We start from the raw sequence: 25,958 nt of genomic DNA, 5'->3' as shown, positions 1-25,958 counted from the left end.
GCTCTGTTTGCCTTCCCACATCCCCTCCCCAAACCAGAGAGGCTGTAGGAGCTGAATACTGCTACACCTGCACTAAGAGCTACTGCACTGCAGGATGTGCCCCCAGCCATTGTGCTCACCCAGATATCACACCGCAGCCAATTAGGACCACCTGCTCTGAGCAAGTGATGCTGGCTCCCTGGAAGATTTCTGCTACAGTAACTTGGGAGCAGCTATGAATTTAGGTTCTCAGCTTTACATGGGGCTGCAGGGCTAAGTGTAGTTTATGCTTTAGTACAGCCTAAACATTAGTTCTCCTGGTGACTTGCTGATGCACTCTGTCCTTAAGATTTAAAGCCTGTGTTACAGAAACAGGAAAACCAAGCCCCCAGACAAGCGTAGGAGAAGAAAACACATTCTGGTTAGGACTTCAGGAGGAATACAGTTCTCTTGTTAATAACCAGTGATATACCTTCAAATAAATGAAAGAACTATAAAACAATGTTATAAATATGTATAGATTTCAGTAGGAATGAGAAAGCAGAACTCCTGCTAGTGCGTTTCTGATGGTGCTGACCAACTGTTTTGGGTGTGGGTGGGGTGGCGCATCTTAGCTCTTCACTGGGGTCCAACCTCTTTCAGAGGACTTTTTATTGCAAAGCACTTGGTGCCTCAGATTCTCACCTAAACTGCCACAGAACACTGACACATTCAGACATGAACTTTAATTCAGGTCCAGCTCTACCATTTTTACCAGTTGTTCAAGGTATAATATAATAAATTATAGCAATTCAGCAGCAATTGAGCATGCATTTTTCTACAATATTATAATAAACACAAATGAAGAGATAATTGCTAGACATTCTTTCCAAATCACAAACATATTTGTGATATGTTCTAAATGAGGTGAATTGATACTGCTGCAATATTATCAGAGCTCTCCTGCCTCAGTGAGGTTTGGCCAGAAGAACCTGAAACTTTCCTGTGTTGGTAAAAGCACAGAAAGCCTCTGTGCACTTTACTTCCAGGTAGCTATACCATAAATATCAAGCACAATTGAGCTGACACACAGCTACCCAAAAAAAGAATATAGAACGTTTCTAGACCTGATTCTACACAGCCAAGTTGCACTTGACAAAGATAGGGAATGTCCACGTCATGCAATTCAGTTCAGGATAGATACCCAAGATCACTTATGACCTGAAGTGGTGCTGCCATACCAATGGGGTGCTCTGCCCAGGCTAATTAGTTGGTCTACAAAGAACTAAGACAGCTCAGCTGCTCCCAGGGTTGGCACCCACTCACAGTTAGCTCCAGCTAGCTGCTCTGTGCATCTATTCAAACACCAGGCTCCCAGCTTGCCTGCAGGTCATCTGGACTGTAACTAGCATGCACAAAGCAAAAGCACAGAGAGGCCAAGCTTTTCATAACTGCATGTTCTCCCTTCAGAGGGCTTTAGCAATTATATGGGTTTTGGCTGGGATAGAATTAATTTTCTTCATAGTTGCTTGTATCATGCTATGTTTTGCATTTGTGATGAAAATAGTGTTTTTGCTACACTCATGAGGTCCCCAATTACTCACCCGGCTCCTGCCTGCTGCAGACAAGCTGCCCCAGCTAGAGCATCTTAAAGGATTTGTTTGCCCAAGAGATTCCTGGTGTCCCCAAGGAAGTGGAATTTAAGCATTCCTCCCCTTTGCACATGCTACCGGCACAAGTCATCTCCACTTCTCTATACATGCAGCACTCACACTGAGATCCAGCTGTCTTAGAAACTATTACACACAGCACATAATTTAACAGGGATGCTGTAGATTTAATAAGACACTGATTATACACAATTGCAGAAGACATCCGACTATAATATTGATATGGGGTGGATCACAGGGCTGCAAAGTTGCAGAAACATTCCATAATCAATTGGCATTTAACATTAAAGCTTCCTGGCCTACAGGATCTTTGTCAAATGCATAATTGGGAGCTTTAATTAAAGGACTACCCCCAGCTTTGTAAACAGCTAAAGACAGGAGCCTGCAACAACTGAAAAGAGATTAGGTTGGTCATGTTCTTACTAACTTCAGATACACTACTAGCAGTGATCACATGCTAATTACAGGTCTCTTGCAACAGCACACTGGGCAGTTTTCCAAACCAGTATCTCCACTGCAATCAGAGCCGAACTGCAGCTTATCAGAAGCTGACTGTTAACTTTGTCCCTGCTGGAGATGTTTCCACACCTCACCCTCAGGCCTTGGCAACTATAACATTTTATGTTTCAGGCACTTAAGTCCTATAATGAATACATTGATGAAGTTGTTGTTCCTCCTATACAACCATGTTGAGGCACCACACCCAGAGCAAATCTCATCTTATACAGGTTAAATGAGCAACAGTACCCATATTAGTGGTACTAACACACCACAGGTAATCACATTGTCCAGAGCACCTGCAGTTGGGTCAAGAGAGGCCGAGACACAGATGAATCACTTCCCAACTGCAGGGGCACTCATACAACCTCTAGCTGCAAACTTTTGACAACTTCATGGAAAGGATTTGTGGAGAAGGGGCCAAAAGGCAGTGGAAGCTGGAACAGCTGCAGAGTCTGGTGACCAGACCATTTCTGGTATAGGTGAAAAACATAAGAATCACTTATTTTAGCCTGAGATCTGGCCCCTTCCTGGTTGATAGCCCCATGAAAGAGCTAATTATCAACCATGGCATTAGCTGCTTGAAATTCACATCTTGCATGTACGTTACTTCTCCCAATTCATTTGAAGACACCACCAAGTTTGGTAGGAAGTTGATCAGCTTGAGGGTAGGAAGGCTCCACAGAAGGAACTGGACAGGCTAGACTGATGGTCCAAGGCCAAGTGTATGAGGTTCAACAAGGCTCAGTGCCAGGTCCTGCACATGAGTCACAACAACCCCACACAATGCTACAGGCTTGGGGCAGAGTGGCTGGAAAGCTGCCCTGCAGGAAAGGAGCTGGGGGTGCTGATCAACAGCTGGCTGAACATGAGCCAGCAGTGTACCCAGGTGGCCACAAAGGCCAACAGCATCCTGTTTTGTATCAGAAAAAGCATGACCAGCAAGACTAGGGCAGTGATCATCCCCCTGTACTCGGCACTGGTGTGGTCACACCTTGAATTCTGTGTTCAGTTTTGGGCCCCTCACTACAAGACAGACATTGAGGTGCTGGGCAGAGAAGGGCAATGGAGCTGGGAAAGGGTCTGGAGCGCAAGACCTGTGAGGAACACCTGAGGGAGCTTTGGTTGTCTAGCCTGAAGAAAAGGAGGCTCAGGGGAGACTACCTCCCTCTCTACAACTACCTGAAAGGAGGTTGTAGCAAGGTGGGTGTTGGTCTGTTCTCCCAAGTAGCAAGCAACAGGACAAGAGGAAATGGCCTCAACTTGTGCCAGGTGTTGTTTTGCTCAGATATTAGGAAAAATTTCTTCACCAAAAGGACTGTTGAGCACTGGAACAGGCTGCCCAGGGAAGCAGTGGAGTCACCATCCCTGGAGGCACTTAAAAGACATGTAGATGTGGTGCTTAGGGACATGGTTTAGTGGTGGACTTGGCAATGCTGGGTTAACAGTTGGACTCAACGGTCTATTTCAACCTGAATAATTCTATGATTCTGCAGCTATTCCCAGTTCCACTGCCTAGGTACCCAGTAAGGTCATATAAGAGAAGGAAGGTAGAGATATCCTTCAAGAGATTAGTGGATTTTCCCCCATCTCTGTCCTGACTTCTCCCCATATTTCTCTAAGTCTGGTAATGCAGTGTTTTGTCTAAGGCCCTGTCCTCTTACACAAACACTGTTCAGTCAGTTCTTCTGTACAGCCTTGTCAATTAACTAGTAGTTGCACTACAGGATGGATGATGGGAGGTATGTCTTCTGGTTGCACTGGGAAAGCATGGGCTGCAGTACACCACTCATTGGTAAGCAGCACACAAAAACATGGTAACAGCAGGAGGACGTTGGACAAGGCACACTATTTGAGTTGAGGTGAGCCCTGCCTGGGGAAAACTGGAACACACTTCTCGCCATGGCACCTTCAGTAAGGTGGCAAGATGGGACAATGCCAGGCTGGTGGCCAGCTGCAACAGCCTTCGGTGGTGTTTCCCTTTCCTCAGGTCTAACGTGGCAGCATTGCCAGCACCAGGTACAAAGTGTCTTTCTGTGAAACCAGAAAGCTTGCTGGTTTGCAAGTTAGCTTGATTTTACACATGGGAATGTGCAAGATTCCCTTCTAATGGCTGCTGAGCCTCCATACCTAACACAAGGTAACGGCTTCCAGGCTGTTTATTGCTCTGTGCCACCCCAAAACATGCCTGTCTTTTGCTGATAGAGATAACTTCTGTTTGGAGACGTGTTTGCAGCTTATTGTATTATAATTTCATATAAGTTCCAGGTGCTATTTGCTATGGACTCAGAAGGTGTCTCAAAGCATTTTTGTTCGGTTCCCTTTCCATATAGCAGAGAACTTAAGTTCTCTGCATTTAGCATTACATAATGTGTTAGAGGAAAAGAGACTTGAGTCCTAATGTACCAAACAATGACTATACATTTATATATCAGTGGAAATTACATCTTAACAGCTGTTAAAACAGAAATATAGCTGAATAGCTAGTTCTGAAGGTTCTCTTTACTTGGTTTTCAGCTTGGTCCACACAACCTTAGGCACTTACACAACAGATCCTCTAGTAAAAAGCAAGACACGTCAAGTTTCAGTCAGGATCTACAGCTCTCCTGAAAGAGGAGAAAAGCCACTGCTCTACATTAATAAGCAGAGCTGAGTCTGTAATCAAGGCTCATATCACATATTACCATGTATGCTAAACCTACTGTTTATATTATAGATTTACCAAGAGCCTGTACTTCTGGCCACTGCACATTTGGAGGTATATGGGTTTAGATTTTAAGCAGTTTTAGAAAAGTTAATCTCATTCTGGAGCTAAAAAATTAATACAAGACCCTCTCATATCAGAAATCCTTCACATGTTTGTTATTACATGAATCCTCCAGAATATTTTCTAGCAGAAATACTTGGCACAGTAAAAAAGTTCCAATGTATTTGTTTAGTTAAAAAAACCCAAAAAACCCAAAACACCACAACAAACCAAGTTAAGATTGCAAGGCTAGTGATGTAGTCATATCCCTGAATATAACTCGAGACTTAGACAAACCAGTAGTGGGAGAACTATTTATACTTAGCGACTAGGTTGTCAGCGTGAAAACCTCAAGTGGGTTGTAAGTGTAGGGTTGACTGTCTTGGGTTTTTTATATTTGCTGATTCAGCTCTGACTATCAGGGGATGTTGTTGTTCAATTTGACTAAGCCAACTAAATCAACTGATTTCATATTTATTTCAGTTTTGTCTGCCTTATCTCAATACATTTGGCTGATAACTAGGCCTGGCAAGAAACACTGGAATTTTCTTTAACGATCATCATCTCCAAATACGATCTCACTCATCTTCAACACCCCTGAAGCCAGACATGCACAAAAAAGACCCCAACTATATTCACTAAACGTTAAAAAAACCTCTGTATGCCACTCAGAGGCAGAACTGAAGGTACTCATTCCACAAGAGGGACTTGTAGGCTAGCTTCAATTGCCAAATGTGCTACTAAACAGATCAATAATTTTGGGGTTGCTTGGTTTGTTTTGGAAGGTTTTTTTAAGTGTCCTTTAAATGACAAAACACTTCATACCATGTTTTCCTTCAAACCTGGCTGTATGCCACATGTTGACCTTGCCCACAGTTACTGGTCACTATTAATCAGAAACAGCTCCTCTTCCATTTTCCCCTTTCTTCAGAAAACCTTGCCCTTAAGTGTTTTTGGTGTAATTTTCAGAGGGCCAGTTCAAGAAACTAAGAACTAGATATTTTTATTTTTTTTAAAAAAGTCTAATGGTATTTTGAAAGTTCATAAGCAGTCAGAAGTGACATCACTTTTCTAACATATGTTCCTAACCATAAGCAGTGGGAATTTCAAAGCACACTCACCATTAGTCTTTTTTCTTTTCCCACTGAATCAACAGTCAAACTTCTATTGACCCTAATAGGAACTAAATTTGGTAAGTTCTGTGAAAGCCTCAAAGTAGAGCATTTACCAGCAGTCTTCTGGATCTCAGGATTAAAAGCAACATAGGACTCTTCATCTTGCTCCTCTTCCCCCATTTATGACCAGCATTGCCTGGGCTTCTCCGATAGTGTCCACCTCTGCACAGCAAACAGTCAGTGGCTACAGAAGTCAGATTGCCTGCCTGAGCCCTCCTGCTTTCCAAAGGCTCCCTCACCTTCCTACAAGTATGAAAAAATAATAAGGCACTGTTTTAATAGAAACAAAATGGTTGTTCAAATAGTTCTGCTAATTTCACAAAGATGCATGGTAATGTTTCACATATGGCTCTGTGCCTTTTAATAACAGAAATTGAACACACATTTCAAGACACAAGTTTTGTTGATATGCTGCTGATAGTCCAGAGTAACTGTTTGCCTTGTGGCTTTAATTATTCTAAAGACAGCCCAGGGATCATTTACCCAGAGCTAATGGGTTTATGGGCTCTTTAAGAAGCATGATAAGCCCACAGATGGTGACAGTGAATGGCAGGGGGGGTCAGAGCTACCACGGGGGCCTGTACTCTGGAGGATGAGAAGGTCACAGAGAAGGGTTTATCCTGCAGCCTCAGGCCTCTTAATTATCACATGGCTGTTTGGATAGTTGTGCTTTGTGTAAACATCCATGTTTTCTCTGGAGGAGACTCTGATCTTGAGATGAGAGCACAGTCAACAGCCCCAAGACCCAGTTCCTGGCTTCACAAGCAGCACACCCAAAAACAGGGCTGGACCACTCATGCCAGCGAGCAGGCCCTGAGGGTCAGTCTCCCTGTTCCACTCCCAAAGAGCCTGGCACTTACCCACAGCAGTCACCCCCACTTGCACTAGCCAGTCTCCCATACAGCCAAAGTACATCAGGAGACCACTGCTGTTCTGCTGTCCCCAGGCAAGTGCCCACCTTGCCAATACCTCACGCCAGCCCTAGGCCTGTTTGAGCTAGGATGGAAGCTGGGCAGCTGGAAAAGGACAGGCTACAACTAGATACACCAGCTAAAATGGCAACACTTCAGCCACAAATGTAGATTTTCATTGTCATTAAGTCCTGTGCCAGGAACCAGACTAAGATGGTGACAACACTGTGCCATCAACTGCAATAAGGGGTGTGGGGAAAAAGGCCTGTAGCTCATGTATTTATGAACAGTGAACATACCTGGGCCTCTCCAGAGCAAGGGGGACCACCCCTCCCATAGCTGCAACTTCCCAATTGCAGTGCTTTTAGCGGGATAGAAAGTTTGGAAGGTTTGCAAGTGCATCAGGATATTTTAGGCCCAGCTCTCACTTAACACTGATCTAGCACAGTCACTGGTGCTATTCCTGGATCACACCAGTAAAAGGCAGTTAGGAATCTGGCCCCTTTTATACAGGCCATGTTTCACAATGTTAAGCATAATTTCTTTCATCTAGAACACTACCTGTTAATCATTCTAGACAGTGTCTCAGATTTTAGGGATTAAACATAACCAACTTATTGTATAAACCCTGGAAACATCTTGAAGGCAGAAGATGATTTTATCCAGAACATGAAAAGTACAGGCAGAGAACACAGGAAGCTCTAGAAGGTAGAAGCCAACAGTATCTTAGGTTTCAGAGTCGTTAACAGATTTAAAGTGCCTAAAAATGCAACAGGTTGATTCCCCCTGCACTGAGAGAAAGTAGGAGGCCAGCAGCTTCATAGACACCAGCACAACCACCCCTCTTGTCAGGGGCAGAAGAACCAGGCCTTCCAGTTGCAAATAAACCTTCGCAGTTCACATGGACCTTAAGAAGAGATCAGGCCTGTCACATTAGAAGTTTCTCCTTCTTTGTGAGAGACCCTATCAATTTTGCAGAGGTTTTCAGCCCATTACCACATTACAGGTAGACAGTTGTCATAAAGCATTAGATCTAAGCAAGGCTGACAGCATAACTGCAGGCTAGCTCCAGGCTTGGCAGTCTGTGCAACACCTGCAGGCGCAGGACCAGAGCATGCTCCATCAAGAGACAGGCTGGTGTAATCTGCTGTGAATCATTTTGAATTCCTGCCCTTAATTGACAGTGCACTCAAGACCTGGTCTACTATATAGACAAAAGTCTCAAAAATACTAGTGCACACCCACACTCTTGCCAGGAACCTGCTTGTCCTCAGATGAACAAGGGCTTGAGACCTACCTTTCTTTTACTGGAATAAGAGCTCTGTATTTCACTCTGCTTCTTTGTTATTGCAGGCTCACCATTATCACAAGAATAAGCAAGAACAATATTTATCCTGAGAACTGTTGAGGTTTTATGGGGTAGGGCAGGAGGAAGCAGTTGACATGCTGCTACCCTGAGAAAAGGGAGAAGGAAATTTCAGATAGTCAGGAAAGCCCAGAACCTGGAGAAGTGCACAAATGGTATCAAAGTGCTGTAGCATAAGGCTCTCTGGGCAAGATGGCAACTGCTTCCCTCTGGGGATACCAAAGTCCTGACTGACACATCATTTGGGTTGCTCAGCATCTTTTCTTAGATATTACATGGGAGAAAAACCATACAGATAGCAGAGGACAGAAGTCACGATTGTCATCCTTGCATTTCACCATGAGCCTAATCCTGCTCCCTCCAAGCCAGCAAGCATTTGCTAGAGATTTAAATAGGCAGGTGCTGAAACTTCCTCGGACAGGTGAAGAGGATTCCTCTTTCACTACTCCTGCCTCAAGTCACCTCCTAAACAAACTCTCCCCCCTCTGTGTTCCAAGCTAAGCTATAAGCTGGGCACCTCCTTTGTCTTCAAGGTTTTTTGTTCTCATTGATGTCAGAATTTTTACAGACTTTTAGACCCAAATTCTTATTTATAGTGTGCTGGAAGCATCAGGAAACTGAAACTGCTTAAATGCCTAGCCTTTGTGCTGCCAATAGAGGATGTAGAGAAGCCAGAAAACAAAGGGGACTCTGGCCTTAGCAGCCTCTTAGAGGTCTCAGTTTTTTAATTAAAGTTACAAAAGCGTTTGCTGAAAAGATAAGAGGGCAACACTGAGACCATGCTGGGGGTGGGGGTGGGGTGTGTGAGAGTGTGTGTGTGTGTAGCGGGTGCGAGCAGCATTCTGGCTGGTGAGCCAAGTCCCTTCTCTACCACAGATGCAGTTGTTTGCTTTGTAGTGAGAAGCCAGCTGAAAGAAAAGCCAAAAAGAGATCACATGGCTGAAGGAGCAGTTTCCATGACCAGACAAACCCTTCTTCTTACTCTTAAAATCTGCAGCGACCAGACTACAGTACCTGACTAGACCAAAGGCAGCTTGCTCACAGCCACAGAACTACCCAGGGCTATGCGCTGCATCCTTCACTAGCCCTGCCTTTCTCAGCATCCCCAGGGACCAGCCCAACCTCTTCAGCATTTGTCTAGCCCTGCATGTTCATTTCAAGGGCCGATTTGTAAGAGGGACCACCAGCAACAAATGTCAGATCTGGTTTAGGACTTGGTTTGAAGGCATTTAGATAGAAGAATAATTACACAGGGATGTGGTTTACTCTGGAGAAATAAAGGCTGTGTTTAAATGTCTGAAATTCCTGGTGACTCTAATAATTGCAACCTCTGCCTCAATAAAATGCACAAATAATGTTATTGAAACATTTCCAATCAAAAGGTATTATTTTTGGTTTAAAACAGATGCAGCAGTTGGTATTTAAGAGGAAGACGTCTGGGCGGGCTTACCTCTATTTCAAGGGAAGAAAAGACTACTGGAATATTGGTTTAGTCTCTCTTTCTCTGTTTTTATAGCCTTCATACAGTTCCTCTGTTGCTTTTTCGAAACAACTGGAGAGTATCTCTACAGTGATGCACTGAAGATGTTTTATTACATTAAGGTGTGTTTAAAAGCTTGACCTGGTAAGCCACCACATCCATAGAGAAGCACTACCTCTGCAGTAGCTGAGCATCCTCAGTACCATACCGAGTCAGGCCAACAGACACCAGCATTGCTATTGTACCAGTCTATCAGGCATCAAATTAATTTCGGAAATTAAGAGCCACCTGCCAATTTTGACTTGGAGGATCACAGGGTTACATGACAATGACTTGTAGGTTAAAGACTATTTTCAGTGGCATCTTGACACTTCAAGATGCATCCAGGCATCTACTAGTATGCCTCAGAAGGTATAAGCTAGTAAAGTGCCCACCTGCAGGTTTAAGTGCTTAAATATCAAGTGCCTGTATCTCTTCCGAAAAGAGAGTTCAGGATCCCCAGCACTCTTGGAATTTTGCCTTGAGCTCTCTGCTGACCTGCATTGCTCACATAAGCAGTCAGATGCGTCTCACAGAAGCTGGCAGAAATTGGGCCAGTGTTTCATGATTCATATGCCTATAGGATTAGCTAAAATTAACGTCTTCAAGTAAGACAATAACTGTATCATGCTATTTTACTCCATGGATGCAGTATCAGCACATATGGAAGACATTTATTACTATAAATATTCGGGCACTTGATAGTTATCTAAAAATATAAAATCAGGTTAATCATTCTATCCTACAATCCCTGGCAAGCAATTTGAACTCAGGTTTTTCTGGCTCAGCTTAAGGTTTTACATATATGATCACTTCTGCCAACTGGCAGTACTAAAAATCTTAGGCTGAATTAGTTCTCCAGCAGCCAAATCTATCTGCACAGTAACGTTACAGAGCTTAGCTTCTTGCAAGCCATATACTACCTAGAGATATCTTGCTGTTGCGTAGAGCTGTGAAAGCTTATGTAGAACAGGTAGAAGAATTGCTTTTCTTTTCAGAGTTAATCATTAACATCTCTTAGGGAAATAAACAACCCAGTCTATTGTCTTATTTCCAAAGGTTGCCCTGGGGCAAATGAAATACTAGTTTCATTTGCCCCTTAATACAAAGGCAGCTATACTGTCCCTACATGCATATGTGTAAAACATTCCAAAAGCAAGCTGGTAAAGAAAGTCTCTGAAGAATGCATAGCTACCCATCAGAGAGAAGGCATGGGAGAATAAACTAACCACCTTTCCTTTTTTTTTTTTTAAAAAAAAAAACCAAACAAACAAAGCAAGACTCAGTAACATCAGCACCAGTGGTTATTGGACTTCCAGTAACACAGCACACCATCCTTGGACTCATCAAGTCTCCCACAAATGCAATAAAATTCAATGGCCATTTTACAATCTCCTATTAGGTGTCATAAAAGCCACAAGACCAGTGTATTCCCTCCCCAGCCCTACCCTTCAAGGGAAGCTGCTGGGGTTTCAGTGCACACAGATTCATGATTTGTAAAGTTACAGCAAATACAGTGCCCCCCCACCCCTGCAGTTCCTGGGCCTGCCTCAGCCCACCTGCACCATCACCCATGTGTGCAAGATGAAGATAGTTCTCAGACAGCAAATATTCAGAGGCCTGGCTATGGCTCGTGAGCCCAGTCCAAGCTCCACATAACACAGGCCTGGAAACAGGACAGCTACTTTCACAGGACACAGAGTCAGAGCCAGAAAAAGCACTGATGGATCAGTGCCAGCCCAGCACAGAGGCAGCCCAAGCATCCCTGTAGCGAGCTGGAACTAGAAGGCTGGCAGAGAGCCAGCCTAGGGCTCTGCAGGACCCACACACAGCCAAAGCCTCCAGTGGGAGCCAAGCCGGGTCTTTGCACAGACTCTGTGACATGTCTGTGCCCCCAGGGTGCACCCCAGAGTGGACATACTACCAGCTTATGGCATCTCCCATCAGCTTATGGCCAAATGACAGGAACGTGGGATCTTGTTACTGAAGGAGACTACAGAAGAAGACAGCAACTAGTAGCTGGACACAGTGATGCTGTTATCTCTCCCGGACTGGAATTCCCCCAGTCACAAACAGCTGCTCATGTGGCTTTTTTTGTTCCTCAGGGATGTCAGGTTGACACCACTCAGAAAAAAATTCCTGTACCACCACAGTACAGGTGCTAAGTAGATAAAACATCCCATCTTTGAGACATGTGCAAGAAGGCTAAAGCAGACAGAACACATACAAGGTTTCTGCAATAAATACATAGCATCGGGCCTCACGTTCCCTCCCTTCACTGAGAAACCTCAAGTGACTCAATTAACTTATACAAGGAGATTCAGGTTTACTCCTTACTAGCTTCATCTGCTCTACAGCTTACATACTTACTGCCACTACCTCACACGCCTGCTCAGGAAGCACCCAGCTCCTCCTCCTTACCTTGGCTGCTTCCAGGAAGAATCCACCAGCATGCTCCTCTTCTGCAATTATTCCTGCTCCTTCATCAGAAGCCTGTAATTAGTCTACTCCCCTGCTTGCTGTACCAGGTCAGCACATACCCACAGGCTGCAGAGCTCCTTGCTTAGGAGACTTCTTCCTCATGCCTTGCAAAACACTCCCCAAAATCATTTCTCCCCCCTTAAAAGGGATCCTTCTTAAACTCTGGCAACAAGGCAGTGGGCTGGGCTAGCCAAGCCCCATCACAAACACACCTTGAAGCATTTAAGCTAAGTGGCCCCAACCCATGGACCCACCTGGGTCGGGTCTTAGAGCTGAGTCAACCCCTCTCTAGACTAGCAGCTGCTGCCCTAAAAGACCTCCACCTCACGGTGCCTCTTCCTGTACACCTCAGCACTGCGTTTTGGGTACCAGGGTCAAAATAACCATGGCAGTACACTGCAAGTTCCTTGCCTGTTTGGGAGGCTGGATCACTACCTGAATGCCGTAGCAGTTGATGTGTTTGTTTATGCGGACATATATGCAGTATATACTGCATTTCACCCCATACATGCATTGGCAAGAAAATACACTCTATTTATCCATAGAACCCTAACTAACGTTGCATCAGAAAAAATGAAACCATTTGCAGAGAGTGAGTGCCTGTTAATCATAAGTTGAAGGGGAAAGGAAAAATTTTAAATGAGATATAAAGGGAGGAAGTGACTCAGTGGGTGGGAGGGAGGGGACAAGCGTTCCAGACAGATGGGACATGAATAACTTTTCCGTCTCCCTCTCTCTCTTCTCTCCCAAGTCTTGCAGGAACTGCTGTGTTGAAATAGTCAGTCATTAACTATTTGATGAGGTTTTAAAATCTGAACTGAATTCTCTGAATATAACCAACTATTATTACAGAGTCTGCAGCACAGCAATGCAAGTGTTGGAGCCCTTTGGCAAGCCATAGCGGTGAAGGCAGGACTGAGAACTCTGTAGGAAAAGCCACTAAATGGCATCAGCTGTTCAGCTCTGCATAGTCCTGGTAATGCTGAACAAATCAAGCAGTAGTGATTAGTGAGTTTGCAGACCAACTGTGACCAAGCAACAGGGCTTCCATCCACACAGCCAGCAAAAAAGCTGATATGCAGGCTCTGCTTGGCATTGCTCAGCCTACAGGACAGTCAAGCCCTGGTACACACTGGGTGAAGGTCATGCTGGAAGAAATTACTGTGGTCCCTCCAAAACCCCTCTCACTTTGGCTGTCCTCCTGCGGTGCAGTCCCTGGGGCAGATTTTTCCACTTAAAAGCATCCACCTTTTCAGAGGGCTGCGGCACAGGCAAAGATGCCCTTTGGTGCCCATTCAAGGGCAGGATTCAGACCGTGAGTGCTAATAAGTTCCCCTACTGCCCATGGGGAACCTCTCCCACTCAGTCCACCTTATGCTACACAAACAGGCTGTGAGAAAACCTGAATGAAGCATTTCCCTTCCAGGATGCCAAAGGCTAATTGACCAGCACAAGACCTGCTGAACTTGGTGGAACCAGGGTGGATATAATCATTCAAGAGAGCCAATAACCAATTAACTGAATGGCTTCAGCAGTTTCGAGGTCTGCCTCTTTATTCAAGAGCAAAACAAAGATCAATTTCTTAATAAGCTACTCCTTCCCTCTCATTATTATTATTAGCATTGCAGCAGAGTTTTGTGCATGTAATGAAAGAGTAGGACAAGGGCTGGAACGGCCTGAGTGGTAGAGAAGGAGTGGACAAAGTCTCAAGCCAAAAAAACATATATGCACACACATACACACATAAAACAGGAAGGCTGTACAAGTCCTCCACAGCACAGGCCCACCAGATTGTGAGGGAATTCTTACGACAAAGTAAGAGCCCATCCCAGCTGATCACTTTTTACCTGTTTATCAGAGCTTTTCCACAAGGAAAAGCAGAAGTTCTTGATTTCAGTCACCTAGCACAGCAGCGCTGAGGTTTGGCCTGGCCTCCTCAGCACTGCCACAATGGCCACGGGCTCACCCTAGCCCATGAGCTTCACCAGCTGCTGCCAGGAGGCAGAAGCCAGTGGGATCATTGGTGATCGGGCCTGGCAGCCCAGAGCCCAGCCGCTTGCTGGCCCTGCTGCAGTGACAGTGCGTGGCAAGTAGGGCACGAGCACACACTCCCTTTTGACAGTGAGGACACTGACTTCTGGCAGAGTGCTGGGGCAACACCTTCATCTGCCACGTCTACATCTGCCAGAGCCCCAGAACAGAGATGTGCTCCTCAAATCCCATCATTGCATTGCCCTGCAGTTCCCCTATGTGTTTTGCTTTTGAAATTGCAGGTTCCTACTCTGCAGCTACATCACCAGCTGAAATCACAGTTCTTTTAGTCAGAAAGCCTCCAGAACTCCTTGCATTCTCCTCTCTTGCAGTAAGGCAAGAAACAGCAAAGTACAAATTCCTCCCCACCTCCCAATTCCTCTTCTCCTCCCCTGAAATCAGGGGCACTTGGAGATAATGATCTCACCCATGAAGATACAAACAGCATCATCTACATTTTGCAGCATCTCCCACATATACCATCACGTGTTACCAGGCAGCCTTCTGGTGAAAGCGCAGGTTTCCCTTTAGGATGCATAACTTTGCGTGGCCCTGAGAAAGCCCTCTCCACAACAGCAGCAGCAAGACTGCCTTCATTTCTCTTGCATGCATTTTAGCTGAGAGTGTTTTACCAGACCGCACGACAAGCAAAACATTGCAGAAGAAGTCTCTGAAGGAGAAACCAAGAACTCAGAGAAAGGGGATGATGCTGGGAGTCCTTTTTTTAAGGAGCTGTAGCTGCAAATAGTTGTCCAAGACAGACCGGCTTGTTGACTTTCTCACAGCAAAAGGCACAGGGCTGTTTAATTGATTTTAGCCTGTAACTAAACATGTACTTCTTTCAATATAATGAACAGCAATGCTACAATACTGCTCTCCTAATGTAAATTGATCCATTACAGATGAGTGTTTAGATCAATGTGTGATGTCCTGATTGGAAATAAAACTGTTTGCTCAAGACTGCTATAAAGACAATGGGTACTGATAGATAGTATTTATGTGACAAGGAATGGCCCTTAAAAAGGAGACTGCCAAGACCATGTCCATCAATTATGAAACCAACACCCAGCAGCCACGCATGCATTTTTAAAGACAACAAGAAAGAGGAAAAGATCCCAAGGCCTTTGAGATAAAATACACAAGACACTAGAACAGCAGAGGGTCTTGTTAAAGGCCGAGAGAGCTTCATGGGCCATACACAGCGACAGCAGAAATCAGCCAGAGGAACAAAACCAGCCACTAAAACATCATGGGCCAAATCCTCGGTGGCTTTAAATGGATGGGAGGCTTGAAGAAGCCCCTAAGGCCTTGTGAGTTTATAGCAGCAGGCATTTCCCAGGTCTTTAATTCCTGGTGCTCCCTTGAGGCAGCACCACGTGGCCCAGTTCAGCACGGTGGGCAAGGGACTATAAAAGGTGAAACCCTTAATGGGAGAGGCCTAATGACAGCCTCCTCCCTCTTTTCAGCAGGGGACTGTTGCCAGACAGGGCAAAGCTGCGGTCTCAGCAGGCTGGCACAGGTAGGCTTACCTTTCTCAGCCCCGCAGTCCTGCTTGCTTTCCAGCACGGAAAGTTGTCAGCTCCAGGCACACTGTGTTGGGGGCCATGGCTGCCCTGGCAGGGTAGCCAACGCCTGTGGTCATGTAGGTCTGAATGATGCTGTTTATCCACCCACATTTACAGGGGTTCGTTTTCTGCAGAGAGCAGCTGGCCTCCACTGGATAATTGTACCATGGTTTGTATTCTATATGCTCACAACCCAGGTTTTGTCACCTCTGTGCGTTTACAGAAAAGTTAATTTCTCCAGTTACCTTCAAACATATTGTGATTAATGCATGTGCTTCTCTTGCTGGTAGCTATTCGTTGCGGTCTTTCATTACCTCACTTGCATGGGGCATTTTTGTTTTCTCCCTTGTGTGCTGAGGAAGTTTTCTAAGAGCTGGAGTACAGGCTTGCCTTTGCGCTGGATTGTGTCCCAGCCATTCATTACTGGGGCAGCTGCAAGCACTTCTCTTTCTTCTAGGGACAAGCTTCGCCTTTGAAGCATGCTGCCAGAGCCCGTTGGGGCGCTTGGTGGGACAGGGCCGTGCCTGCGCCACCACACGGGGCCTGGTGGCCTCATGCCGGGGCAACCCCCAGCTTCGCAGGCAGGAAACCTGGGCAGAGCAGACTCCCTCCTGCCTCGGGCACCCGTTCCGCGGCAGGGAGAGCACTGGCAGCAGGATGCCATGTGGTCCCAGCAACGTGTCCTCCACCGGTGATTGCCATGCCTAAGATGGCCGCCAGGGATCTAAAATGGCTGCTGCAGACACCGTGCTTCAGCTGTGAGTGCACACCCCACCCACCTTGGCTCTTCCCTGTCCCATTGGCTGGGGCCCCAGCAGCGCCGCTCCTGATTGGCTGTGCCTGCAGTCTGTCTCGGCAACACAGGGGCAGCAGGTGCCGAGGCAGCTGGTGTGAGGAGGCACAGGCACCCGCGGGCCGGCCTGGGGTTGTCAGAGCGTTGGGCTGAGGGCAGCATCCACCTTGCTGGCAGTCTGGGCTCTGGAAGGCTTTATGTTGTCCTTAAATGACTTCGGCGCAAGAGTGGGAGTATGCGGGCAGTGCTGGTGGCTCCAGAGCCGGGGGGATCCACTGAGGCAGGAGGAGCCACTGGGCGGCTAAGGCCTGCGGTGACCCAGGTAAGATGGCAGAGTTCAGGGCCAGGGCCCTCAGCCCCGCACTGGACAGGCAAGTGCTGGAAACAACAGGATTGCCAGTGGTTTCACTACCAGCCAAGTGCAGATACCCATGGTGGGCCAGGGCTGAGCCGGCTTGGCGCCGTGGTGCACAGTTTGCAGGAGGTGCAGCTGCTGTCTATGAATATATTGGGTGATGGGTGGCCAGAGATCAGGAGGGGATGCTGGGTGGGGGAAACTAAATGAAAGGACAATGTTGACACAGAACAAATGATGCTAAATGGCTTGTGAAAATAGATCCATTGAGGGAATGATATTCTGCAATAGCCTTTAAATACAAATAGAGGAGAAAAATAGCCTTTAAATACAAACAGAGGAGACTTGGTTGGTTTGTGAAACTGAAGGGTGGACCCTGTGGCGAAGGACTGAATTTGCTGGTCACACTGTATTCCAGTTTCCTTGCAAGAGTCCCCTTCATGTCCATGAGACCAATATGCTACACCTTCTGCTCCCCTGAGGGGTAACACATGCCAAATGCTTCTTCTGATCACCTCTGATCTTAAATAGCTGAAACTGTGATGACCGTAGCACGTACTTTCATCAGACGGTAAAGACGGACCAAGGCTGTGCAGGCAAGGAACAGTCTGTTAGGGCAAGAAGGAGCTGGTCCCTCTCCCCTTGAAGCCAAGAGCATGTGGTGCTACTGAACTAGTCAGACTTGGGACGTGGAAAGGTCACCTCCCAAGTCTATTTGTAAGGAAGATGTCCGAGGACATCATGGTGGTGGTTGCTGCTGAGGCACTGCTGCTCGTGTTCAGGTTGCTCAGTTATTTCAACCCAGGAGCAGGTGTCCCAAGGCTGTGACAGAGCAGCTCTGTTGCTTTCGGCACCATGCTGGCTTATGAATGGTGTCCCTCCAGCAGCCTCTTTCTCCCACTTCCATCCTTAGAAAAGAAAAGCACAGTAAGAAAGTAGGACAGAGAAGTTCAGTCTCTTCATACAACTGTGGACAAAAGAGCTCAGCTGAGTTTCGGGTGTCTGAGGAGGGCGTAACATTATTCCAACACTGTTTCATGCTACCTTACTAGCTCTACAGTGCACAGAGCCATATGAAACAGATGAGAAGAACTGCAGTAGCAAATACCTTTTCTGGGAGTGGTTGCCCTTTGGGGTAATGCCAACATTTAACTTTGTACTTCACAGCACTACCATGGCATCAAAGCACATCCATTCAAACACAAATTTTATAGACCTGCAGCACATGGGTTAAGAAACGGGTAGGTAGGCACAAGCCTGCTGACAACACCTCAACGAGGCTGTGACTGGTGTCTTCCTCTGGAGGGGTCTGCACTGGCGATACTATATTTCTGCAGCTCTTGTCTCAGGAGGGCTGTGGTCTATGCATGTGCGCTTACTTTATGTTTGGCTGGCACTTTCCATTGTGAAGGAAGGCAGCGCCTCAGAAAGCCCTAGGTTGAAAGTTGTGCCCAGAGTCACTCGGAGAGGCGGCATTGGCTGGTGGCACATTTATTCTGGTGCTGTAATGGGAGCAGGTCTGGAAACCTCCCCACAGTTACAGCATGGGGCCCTCAGAGCCGCCCGCTGTAGTCCTCCACAGGGCACACTCATCCTTGGTCTTGCTTTGGTAGCTCAGATCCAGGCTCATTTTCACTGGCTCTTGCTCGCTTCACCACAGCTATTGCCAGCAAAGGAGCTGACCTGGGTCTCAGCCAGGTAAACCCCTAAGAGGGGGATGCACGTCAGGTCCTGGCAGTGCCAAAGGCATGAAGCACTTTTAAACACTGCCCAAGAACTACGAAATCCCTTCTATTATTCTTGCTCGAGTGTGAAAACACTGAATGAGGCAAAGGAGACGTTATCTTTTCTGATCTTCCGTTGCCAATATATTTCTTGTGTCTGGATCTCTGAGCTACCTTACAGAGCAAAAGCATCTGTTTTACTCCAGTAGGGCTCTGATTTTTGCCTGAAGGCACCTGACCCATTTCTCAGTTGCAGGAGCCCTATCTGTGCTGATCCAGGTACCTTACTGTTCATGCTGGTCCCATAATCCCTACTCTTACAGCAGCCTTACGGTTCTCTTCATCTTGGGAGGAATGCTTCACCCACCCTGTGCCTCTTCTGTACCTTACCTGGTAAGAGTTTGCTAGTGAACACTACCTGCATTTCTGCTGTTGCAAACTACACTGTTGATTAAGATTGGTCATAAAAATAAGTCTCTTTTCTGAGAACATTTCATTGGTGATCTTCACCCCATGCCAAGGTAGATCATTTCTCGTGGTTAATAAAATTAGATGAAAAGCAACAATTATGTAGCATAAGTGGAGAATAAACCTATGTAACTTAAACATAGTGACAGGTAGTACCTGTGAACATTCAAGGTTCACAAGCAGAAAATAGCCTTTTTATTAAAATGCTTCTCTTTGTCATTATCTTGATGCATTCTCAAAAGGACTGCAAGGGGGAACTCTGTCATGAGCCAAAGCAGATTTTTTTTTCCCCTTGAAATAGCCACAATCAGCCTCAGTTGAACACTAAGCTTCAATTCAAGAAAATTCATCTGATCAGATCAGCTACTTCAGGAGGAAAAAAAAAACATCCTTCAGCACCTGGGACTTCCACCTAGAAGAGAAAAGCCTAACATAAAAGAAAACCAGGAAGGGAAAGCCAGACAAATTCCCCTTAGAATATGGTCCAGATTTAGCAGGGAGAGAAACCACCATTCAAACAAAATACTGAGGGTAACAGTAGATTTTCCAGCTCCTGAGGTCTTCAAATCAAGACCAGACCCCCTTCTGCAGGGTAAATTACACCACTCCTCTTAGGAGGAACCGGCTGTAGCTCCTTGCCTTGAGCACGCACTGCCTTGCAGACAGAGTCGCAGGGCTGGAGCATGATGTGTCTGGTGTGTGCGTAGGACCCCCAGCAGAGATGAGCTGCTCAGCAGCAGGGCAGCCTTTCACACAACCAAACCAGCCAGGGGAACAGCAGCCATGGCTCACCAGCTCAGCATGTGAGCCTCACCTTGCCTCCCACCACCTTTTATTTCCCCTGGTTCCAGTGACCTGTACCCACCAGTCGAGCAAGACCAGCATTTGGCCATCAGCAACCAAAAATTCTGGAAGGAGGGGAAAGCCCGCAGAAATCTGCACTTGACCTGCTCGCTGTCTCTCCCTCCCCTGTATCATCTTATTGCCTGAGGTGGGGCTGACTCACCCGCAGCACGCTCCCTGGCTGGCACGCTCCCCACCATCTGTGCCACAGCCAAGGAGTGAGCGCACAGGTTTCCTGCCACTGCAGTGAAACGGGGCTTTCACACTCCTGAAGTGTCTGTATGTGAGCAGAAAGAAGTGGATCTTGGCAGGGACGCCAGAGCCACCTCTCTCCATCCTTGCTTCTGTGCACTTTTCCAAAGGTTTCAAGGGTGGCCTGCATTTGCTGTTCCCTGTTGGCTTTGTCACGCTGCTTGCTCCCCAAGTCTCAGGCTGATGGCATCCCTCCCCTGGATGACTTGGCTCATGTTATTTTGTGTTAAAACCAGTATGATTTTTTAATGGCTATAAATAAGTTAAAACTGCATCTTTAATTAATCACTGCACTTTATATTGTAAGTGGAGAATTTTTGTAATGACTCGTTTATGATTTTAAGATGCCATTTGCTCACTGTCAGATGTATCTAGCTTTTATCCCTCTATGTTTAACGGGTTCAGTATAGAAACAAAATTTCATCAATGAAGGATTCTAATCAGTTTAGTCTAGAGCAAATAATTGGTTACTAAGTAAGTGGGAAGAGATTGAGCAGATACCTCTATCTAAGCAATGCTGAACTTCAGGCAATAGTACATTCATAATCTTAAAACCATTCAAAACTAATCTTAAAATGTTTAATTTTCACTCACACAGGTTTGAAATTAGAAATACATATGTCTGGATGACTAAAACATGAACAACAAATAGGAGCAGCAGCATGTAAAAGAATAGAGAAGTAGAAGCATTAATAGAAATATTTCTGCTATAGCAGCTATTAAATGATTTTTTTTTTTTTTTTACGGTTTGGAAGAACCCATATGTTTATAGGATTTTTCCCCCAATTAAAATATTTGTGTGTGTGGCTTTCTCCGTATATTACTTAGCTACACACACAGAGAGTGCATGTATAAAATTTTCTGTCAGTGAAGTGAGAGCTGCCTCTCCTTTTGTTTATTGTCCCACTGGCAGGCAGAAAAGGACACCCAAGCCAACACCATCAGCATCTTCACAGCACCTGTCCGGTGCAGTTTCGAAGGCCAGTTCGTGCCCTCTGTCACCCCCATGCCCATGAAGACCGGCGGAACCCCAGCCTGGCCTGCCTTGTGCCCGGCAACGCCTGCCGTGCAGAGCAGGAGCAGCGCACCAGCAGCACCAGGCTCCAGTTGTCCTGTTACAGCCCTTCCCCGACACAAACAGGCTGCTGCTCTGGTGCGGAGGTGGTTGGTTAAATGTGCCACGTGGAAGGGGCACGGGCAGCCCAGGACCCCCTGCGAGGTGAGTGTAGGGAGAGCAGCCGTGCACTCCAGAGAACGGCACTCAACCAAATGCCATTGTGTGCAGCTTCCAGGTGCCCACACATTCCCTGAGCAGAGAGAGATGCTTAGTTTTTATTTGGTCTCAGATTAAATTCAAGTGACAAGCAGGTGGCTGGATATCCAAAGATGTGGTTACTTCTCCCCCCCCAGCCCCGCTTTCCCCCCTATTTTTTCCTCAAGGGAGCAAAAAGGTATTTTATATAGGATGTAAATAAGCCACAAAAAGAACTATTGCACAGGAATGACAGCAAAAATAATAAATGCTTTTAAAAACTGTTCTACCTCAGTTCCTGGACAACTCAAGTATGATGCGCAGTATAGGATCTGTCTGCCAGGATTGAATCCAGGCACTCACCACTTTGTTAGCTTAAGAATTTTAAGCAATTTCTTCCATTTATCTGTATTCTCCCCAAAATTATTTCACACATTTCTCAGATACATCAATCCTTCCGGCATTCCTCTAGACACTCAGTAGGATGCCCGGCTATAAATATAATAAAGCCTTTTATTATGTCCATTAACCATGGACATGTGTGCTCCAAAAGTTTCCTGACACGCAGTCATTTGTGGCTTTTTAATTATAAACAGAAAAAATCTACCAGCAAAAGAAGACAGCAGACTGGAAGTGGATCTTTATGTGTGTTTTGAGCATGTTCTCTGGCAGGCTGATGGCACCCACACCCTCCCCAGCGGAGGGCCCTTGGTGTGTGCACATAATGTGTACACTGAGAGCCAGTAACACAGCGGGTCAGTCCCAGGTGACAGATTTGTCAGCTGTGCCAACCCCAGGGAGCTTGTGCAGGTTCTCAAACCCCCGTAACGCTGATCAACTCTTTTTTTCAACATGCAGATGTGCCCCCTCCATTCTGCAGACCTTGTTCCACTTGAACTCAGCAGGAAAGAAAAAAGGCCCAGTAAATTACTTGACAAATTAAGTCATATTTATTGAATGCGTTTTATTTCAACAACCAAAAAATTCTAACAGCCTAACAATGCACATAAGTTAAAAATTAATTATCACTTAGTGATAACAAAGATAAAGTTGATTTACATGGAAAAAAGAACATTTACAATATGTTAATCCTTATTCACATTGTTGATACCGCAATAAAACACAATTTGTTTTTTTTTATTTTTTATTTCACAAAAAAGGCGGAAAATTGTGCTTTGTTAAGAGGCACTACAAGAAAAGTTTCTTTCTCCAAATAGATATTATATGATGGATATTGAATAAATAGACATATATGCATTGTAATTCGCAAAGTTCTGGCAAGACCACAGGCTAAAATGCCCACAGATTCACTTAGAACCACTGCAAAATTGGCAGTGAAATTAAAAATAAAAAGGCAAGACTCAGCATTGAAAAAATACCTAATAAAATTTTTGGTTGAAGTGTAAAAGATACCAAATGTCGATGCCATCATCAGATGAACAACCTTACGCAGCTTGGCAAAATTCAGTTTCCTTTCAAATGCATGGAGTGATTTCAGCTACAGGATAAGAAGACAGTTTTGACAGAGTAGCTCTGAGAGAAATATAAAGCAGCAACCATTGAAATTCTGATTAAAGCTGCAGCATACTACAGAAATAAAGGATGAAGAGCAAAAGGGGCATCAAGTAAGCAACCCACCATCATTTTGCAAAGGTCTATGAAATTTATGCAGAGATACTCTTACGTTTCAAACATTAGTTTTGAAAAAAATCCCTTAAAAACTCCAGAGGTTACTGAGCAGCTAGAATTAGCTTGTATTGCAATGTCTTCTCCCTGTATATTGTCTGTTCTGAGTAAATATCTACATGTAGAGGTTTGTTTTTCGTTTTTAACTCCTACCTTTTATACCTTTCAAATATATAAATAGTATTAACAGCTATATTACATTGCCTGGTGTAGTAAACAGAAAGTAACTTTCAAAGTGATATTGCATGAGGTCTTTGTCAAGGTTACATGAAAAGCCCATGTGAAAAAAGGAAGAAAAAACCCAGAAGCCTTGTTGGTACGCTTACGATTGCAGTTTGAACAGGCGTCTGAAATCAATCCAGCTGCAAGAGTAGCAAAGGTGAGGTCTTGTCTCAGGAATCATTGCACTGAAGTGGAAAGGAAATGCTACTTGGTGTCTCTTGCGACATGATGCCTCGGAGCGGGTGGATGCTATAGCAGACTGCAGCTTTAGTGCTCATGCCATTGAAGAGTCAGTATTAGCTCTGCTTTATGTAACGTAGCTGCTAGCTAGGTCGCCTCACCGCGAAACCCTTCGACAAGGAGCTGGATGGGTGTGAAGGGCCTCGCGCGCCTGCACCCCCCTGCAGCAGGGAGGTGGGCTGCAGCTTAGGGGACCCGCAGCTGAAAACACTTCATTTCACTGGCACAAAGCGCGTGACACGGAGGAAGCCCAGCTAAACCAGAAACACGGGGGAGGCCAGCGAGGAGGGCGAACAGGAAGTCAGCAACGCAACCCCTCGGTCTGTCAGCAATTTACCTGGACAGGATGGTCGGGATCGTGGCGTTCTGTGTCCCAGTGTCATTTTACACTTGTGTGTGCATGTGTGTGTGTTTCACCTCAGTATAAAAAAAAAAAAGCAACAACAAGAAGGAAGCTTATAAATTTTAAGATCTGAAACAGAGAACAGGTAAATAAAATCCACAGTAAAATGTGGTTCATAGTATGAATTCCATACATCAAATCTCAACACGTTATCTTTCTTCTCTTTCTATAAAGACCTCGTTAACGGACAAGTCTTCTATGCACTGAACTCCGTTTTAGTCATTCTGAATCCCGGGAAAATTCATCTGTTCACTACAGTAAGGACTGTCTGGAGAGTGGAACATGCTGTATCCTTTTAAGTGTGCACTGTGTTTAAAGTACTTTAACTTACTAGGTTGGTTTTTTTAAGGTGCCCTGATTTGTTTTTTCCATTTTCTCTCTTTTTTTTTTTTTCCTCTTTTCTTTTTTTGGCAGTGTTGATTTAAGTCTTTAAATACATACCTCAAAAATTACCCATCAAGATGCAAGATAGGAAGCCATATAATAATGAAAAAAAAAAAAAATCAGGGATAAACATAGAAAATAAATAGGAATTCAAAAATAGTCACCACACCCTGAGAGCAGGTGGCACTTTATCAAAAAGCCAAAGCAACTCATTGTGAAGTGGTTTTAATACATAAACAAGTCTCATCTTTAAAGAACTTATTTCACAGTCTATACTTTCAGGTTGTAAAGTTCTGTCCCATGCAATTTTTATATATATATATATTTTATGCAAATATATATATATACACACAAAGTTGTAAATTTTCCTTCACTGATTTCATAGGACTTTTTCTTCCCATTTACTTGCTAGATGTCCCTTTCATAAGTGCAAGTTTAATGAAGGCATAATCCTATGTGATTACAATGATTACTTCAGTCAAATGTAGGAAGTGTAACACTTGAGTGTCTGTGTCAAGGCGGTGTCTGATAGGGCAATGCTGAATTCGTTCGGTTTGCACATGGATCATGCGCAACGGAAACAAAAAAAGAGAAAAAAATTAAACCCAGAAAATCCTTGGATCAATGTATTGCTTTCTGCACTCCTGCCTCACATTATCTCTGGTCGATGTCTGCTGGAGCTGCCTTGCTTTTGTCGGGGTTCTCTTCCTCAGGCTCCACTTTGTACATTTCCTCAGAGCCCTCCTCACTGTCGTTCTCCTCCGACTCCGTCAGCAGCTCCTCATCCTTGTACTCTGCCACGTCAACCACTGTTCCCAAATGCTCTTTTAGCTTCCCGTGGTGCTTTACGTGGTAACGCTGGTTCTGGAAGAATTTGATGATGGTGTGTTTGGGTAGATCCAGCTGAGCAGAGAGGGTGTGGATGGCTTCCTGATCAGGGTAGAGACCCACGTCGTGGATAAAGCTTTGAAGGATACCTAGAGCTTCCAAGGAGATCTTGGTACGGGATCTTGGCTTTTTGGCACAACTGTCCTCAGCGGGTGGAGGAGGAGCCTCTTCTCTAGGCGGGGAGTTTTCCTTCGCAGGTTGGGACTGCTGTCTGTGCAGCACCTACAAGATAAAACGGAGATTTCACGTACATGCTGACCCCCTAGGTGCTTGAGATAAGGGCACGTGTACAACAGAGTCTACTTTGTTTTGGTGGAGAAAAATATTAATTAATATTCATTTTCCTCTACCTTTCTCACCTCTAAGACAGCTGCATCAGTAACTACAGACTGAAAGGAGGAAGCAATATAAAAGGCAAATGATATCAAATAAATATAAAACCACAAAATAAATAGGAAATACAAAATGCAAGTAACAAAAAGAAATACAAAATAGCCAAAACCAAAATTAAGTCAAAAGGTATTACAG

The 25,958-nt window shown here is 45.1% G+C and overlaps 2 protein-coding genes across 2 annotated transcripts in view; one reads left to right on the top strand and one right to left on the bottom strand.

The window, feature by feature from the left end:
• Positions 1–25,958, top strand: part of SPATS2L (spermatogenesis associated serine rich 2 like) — a 726,913-nt gene that overhangs the window by 273,502 nt on the left and 427,453 nt on the right. The gene's annotated exons all lie outside the window — the stretch shown is intronic.
• Positions 1–25,958, bottom strand: part of SATB2 (SATB homeobox 2) — a 412,340-nt gene that overhangs the window by 253,933 nt on the left and 132,449 nt on the right. Inside the window, exon 11 of the mRNA XM_080400567.1 lies at positions 12,265–25,652. Within this exon, the coding sequence (XP_080256693.1) occupies positions 25,197–25,652 (456 nt within the window). The 3' untranslated portion in view covers positions 12,265–25,196. The remainder of the gene's footprint in view (positions 1–12,264; positions 25,653–25,958) is intronic.

The sequence above is a fragment of the Falco punctatus genome (genome assembly GCF_963210335.1).
Source record: "Falco punctatus genome assembly, chromosome: 8".
In the NCBI taxonomy this organism is placed as follows: domain Eukaryota; kingdom Metazoa; phylum Chordata; class Aves; order Falconiformes; family Falconidae; genus Falco; species Falco punctatus.
The sequence above is the reverse complement of the archived record's forward strand: the minus strand, read 5'-3'. Positions and strand labels throughout refer to the sequence as shown.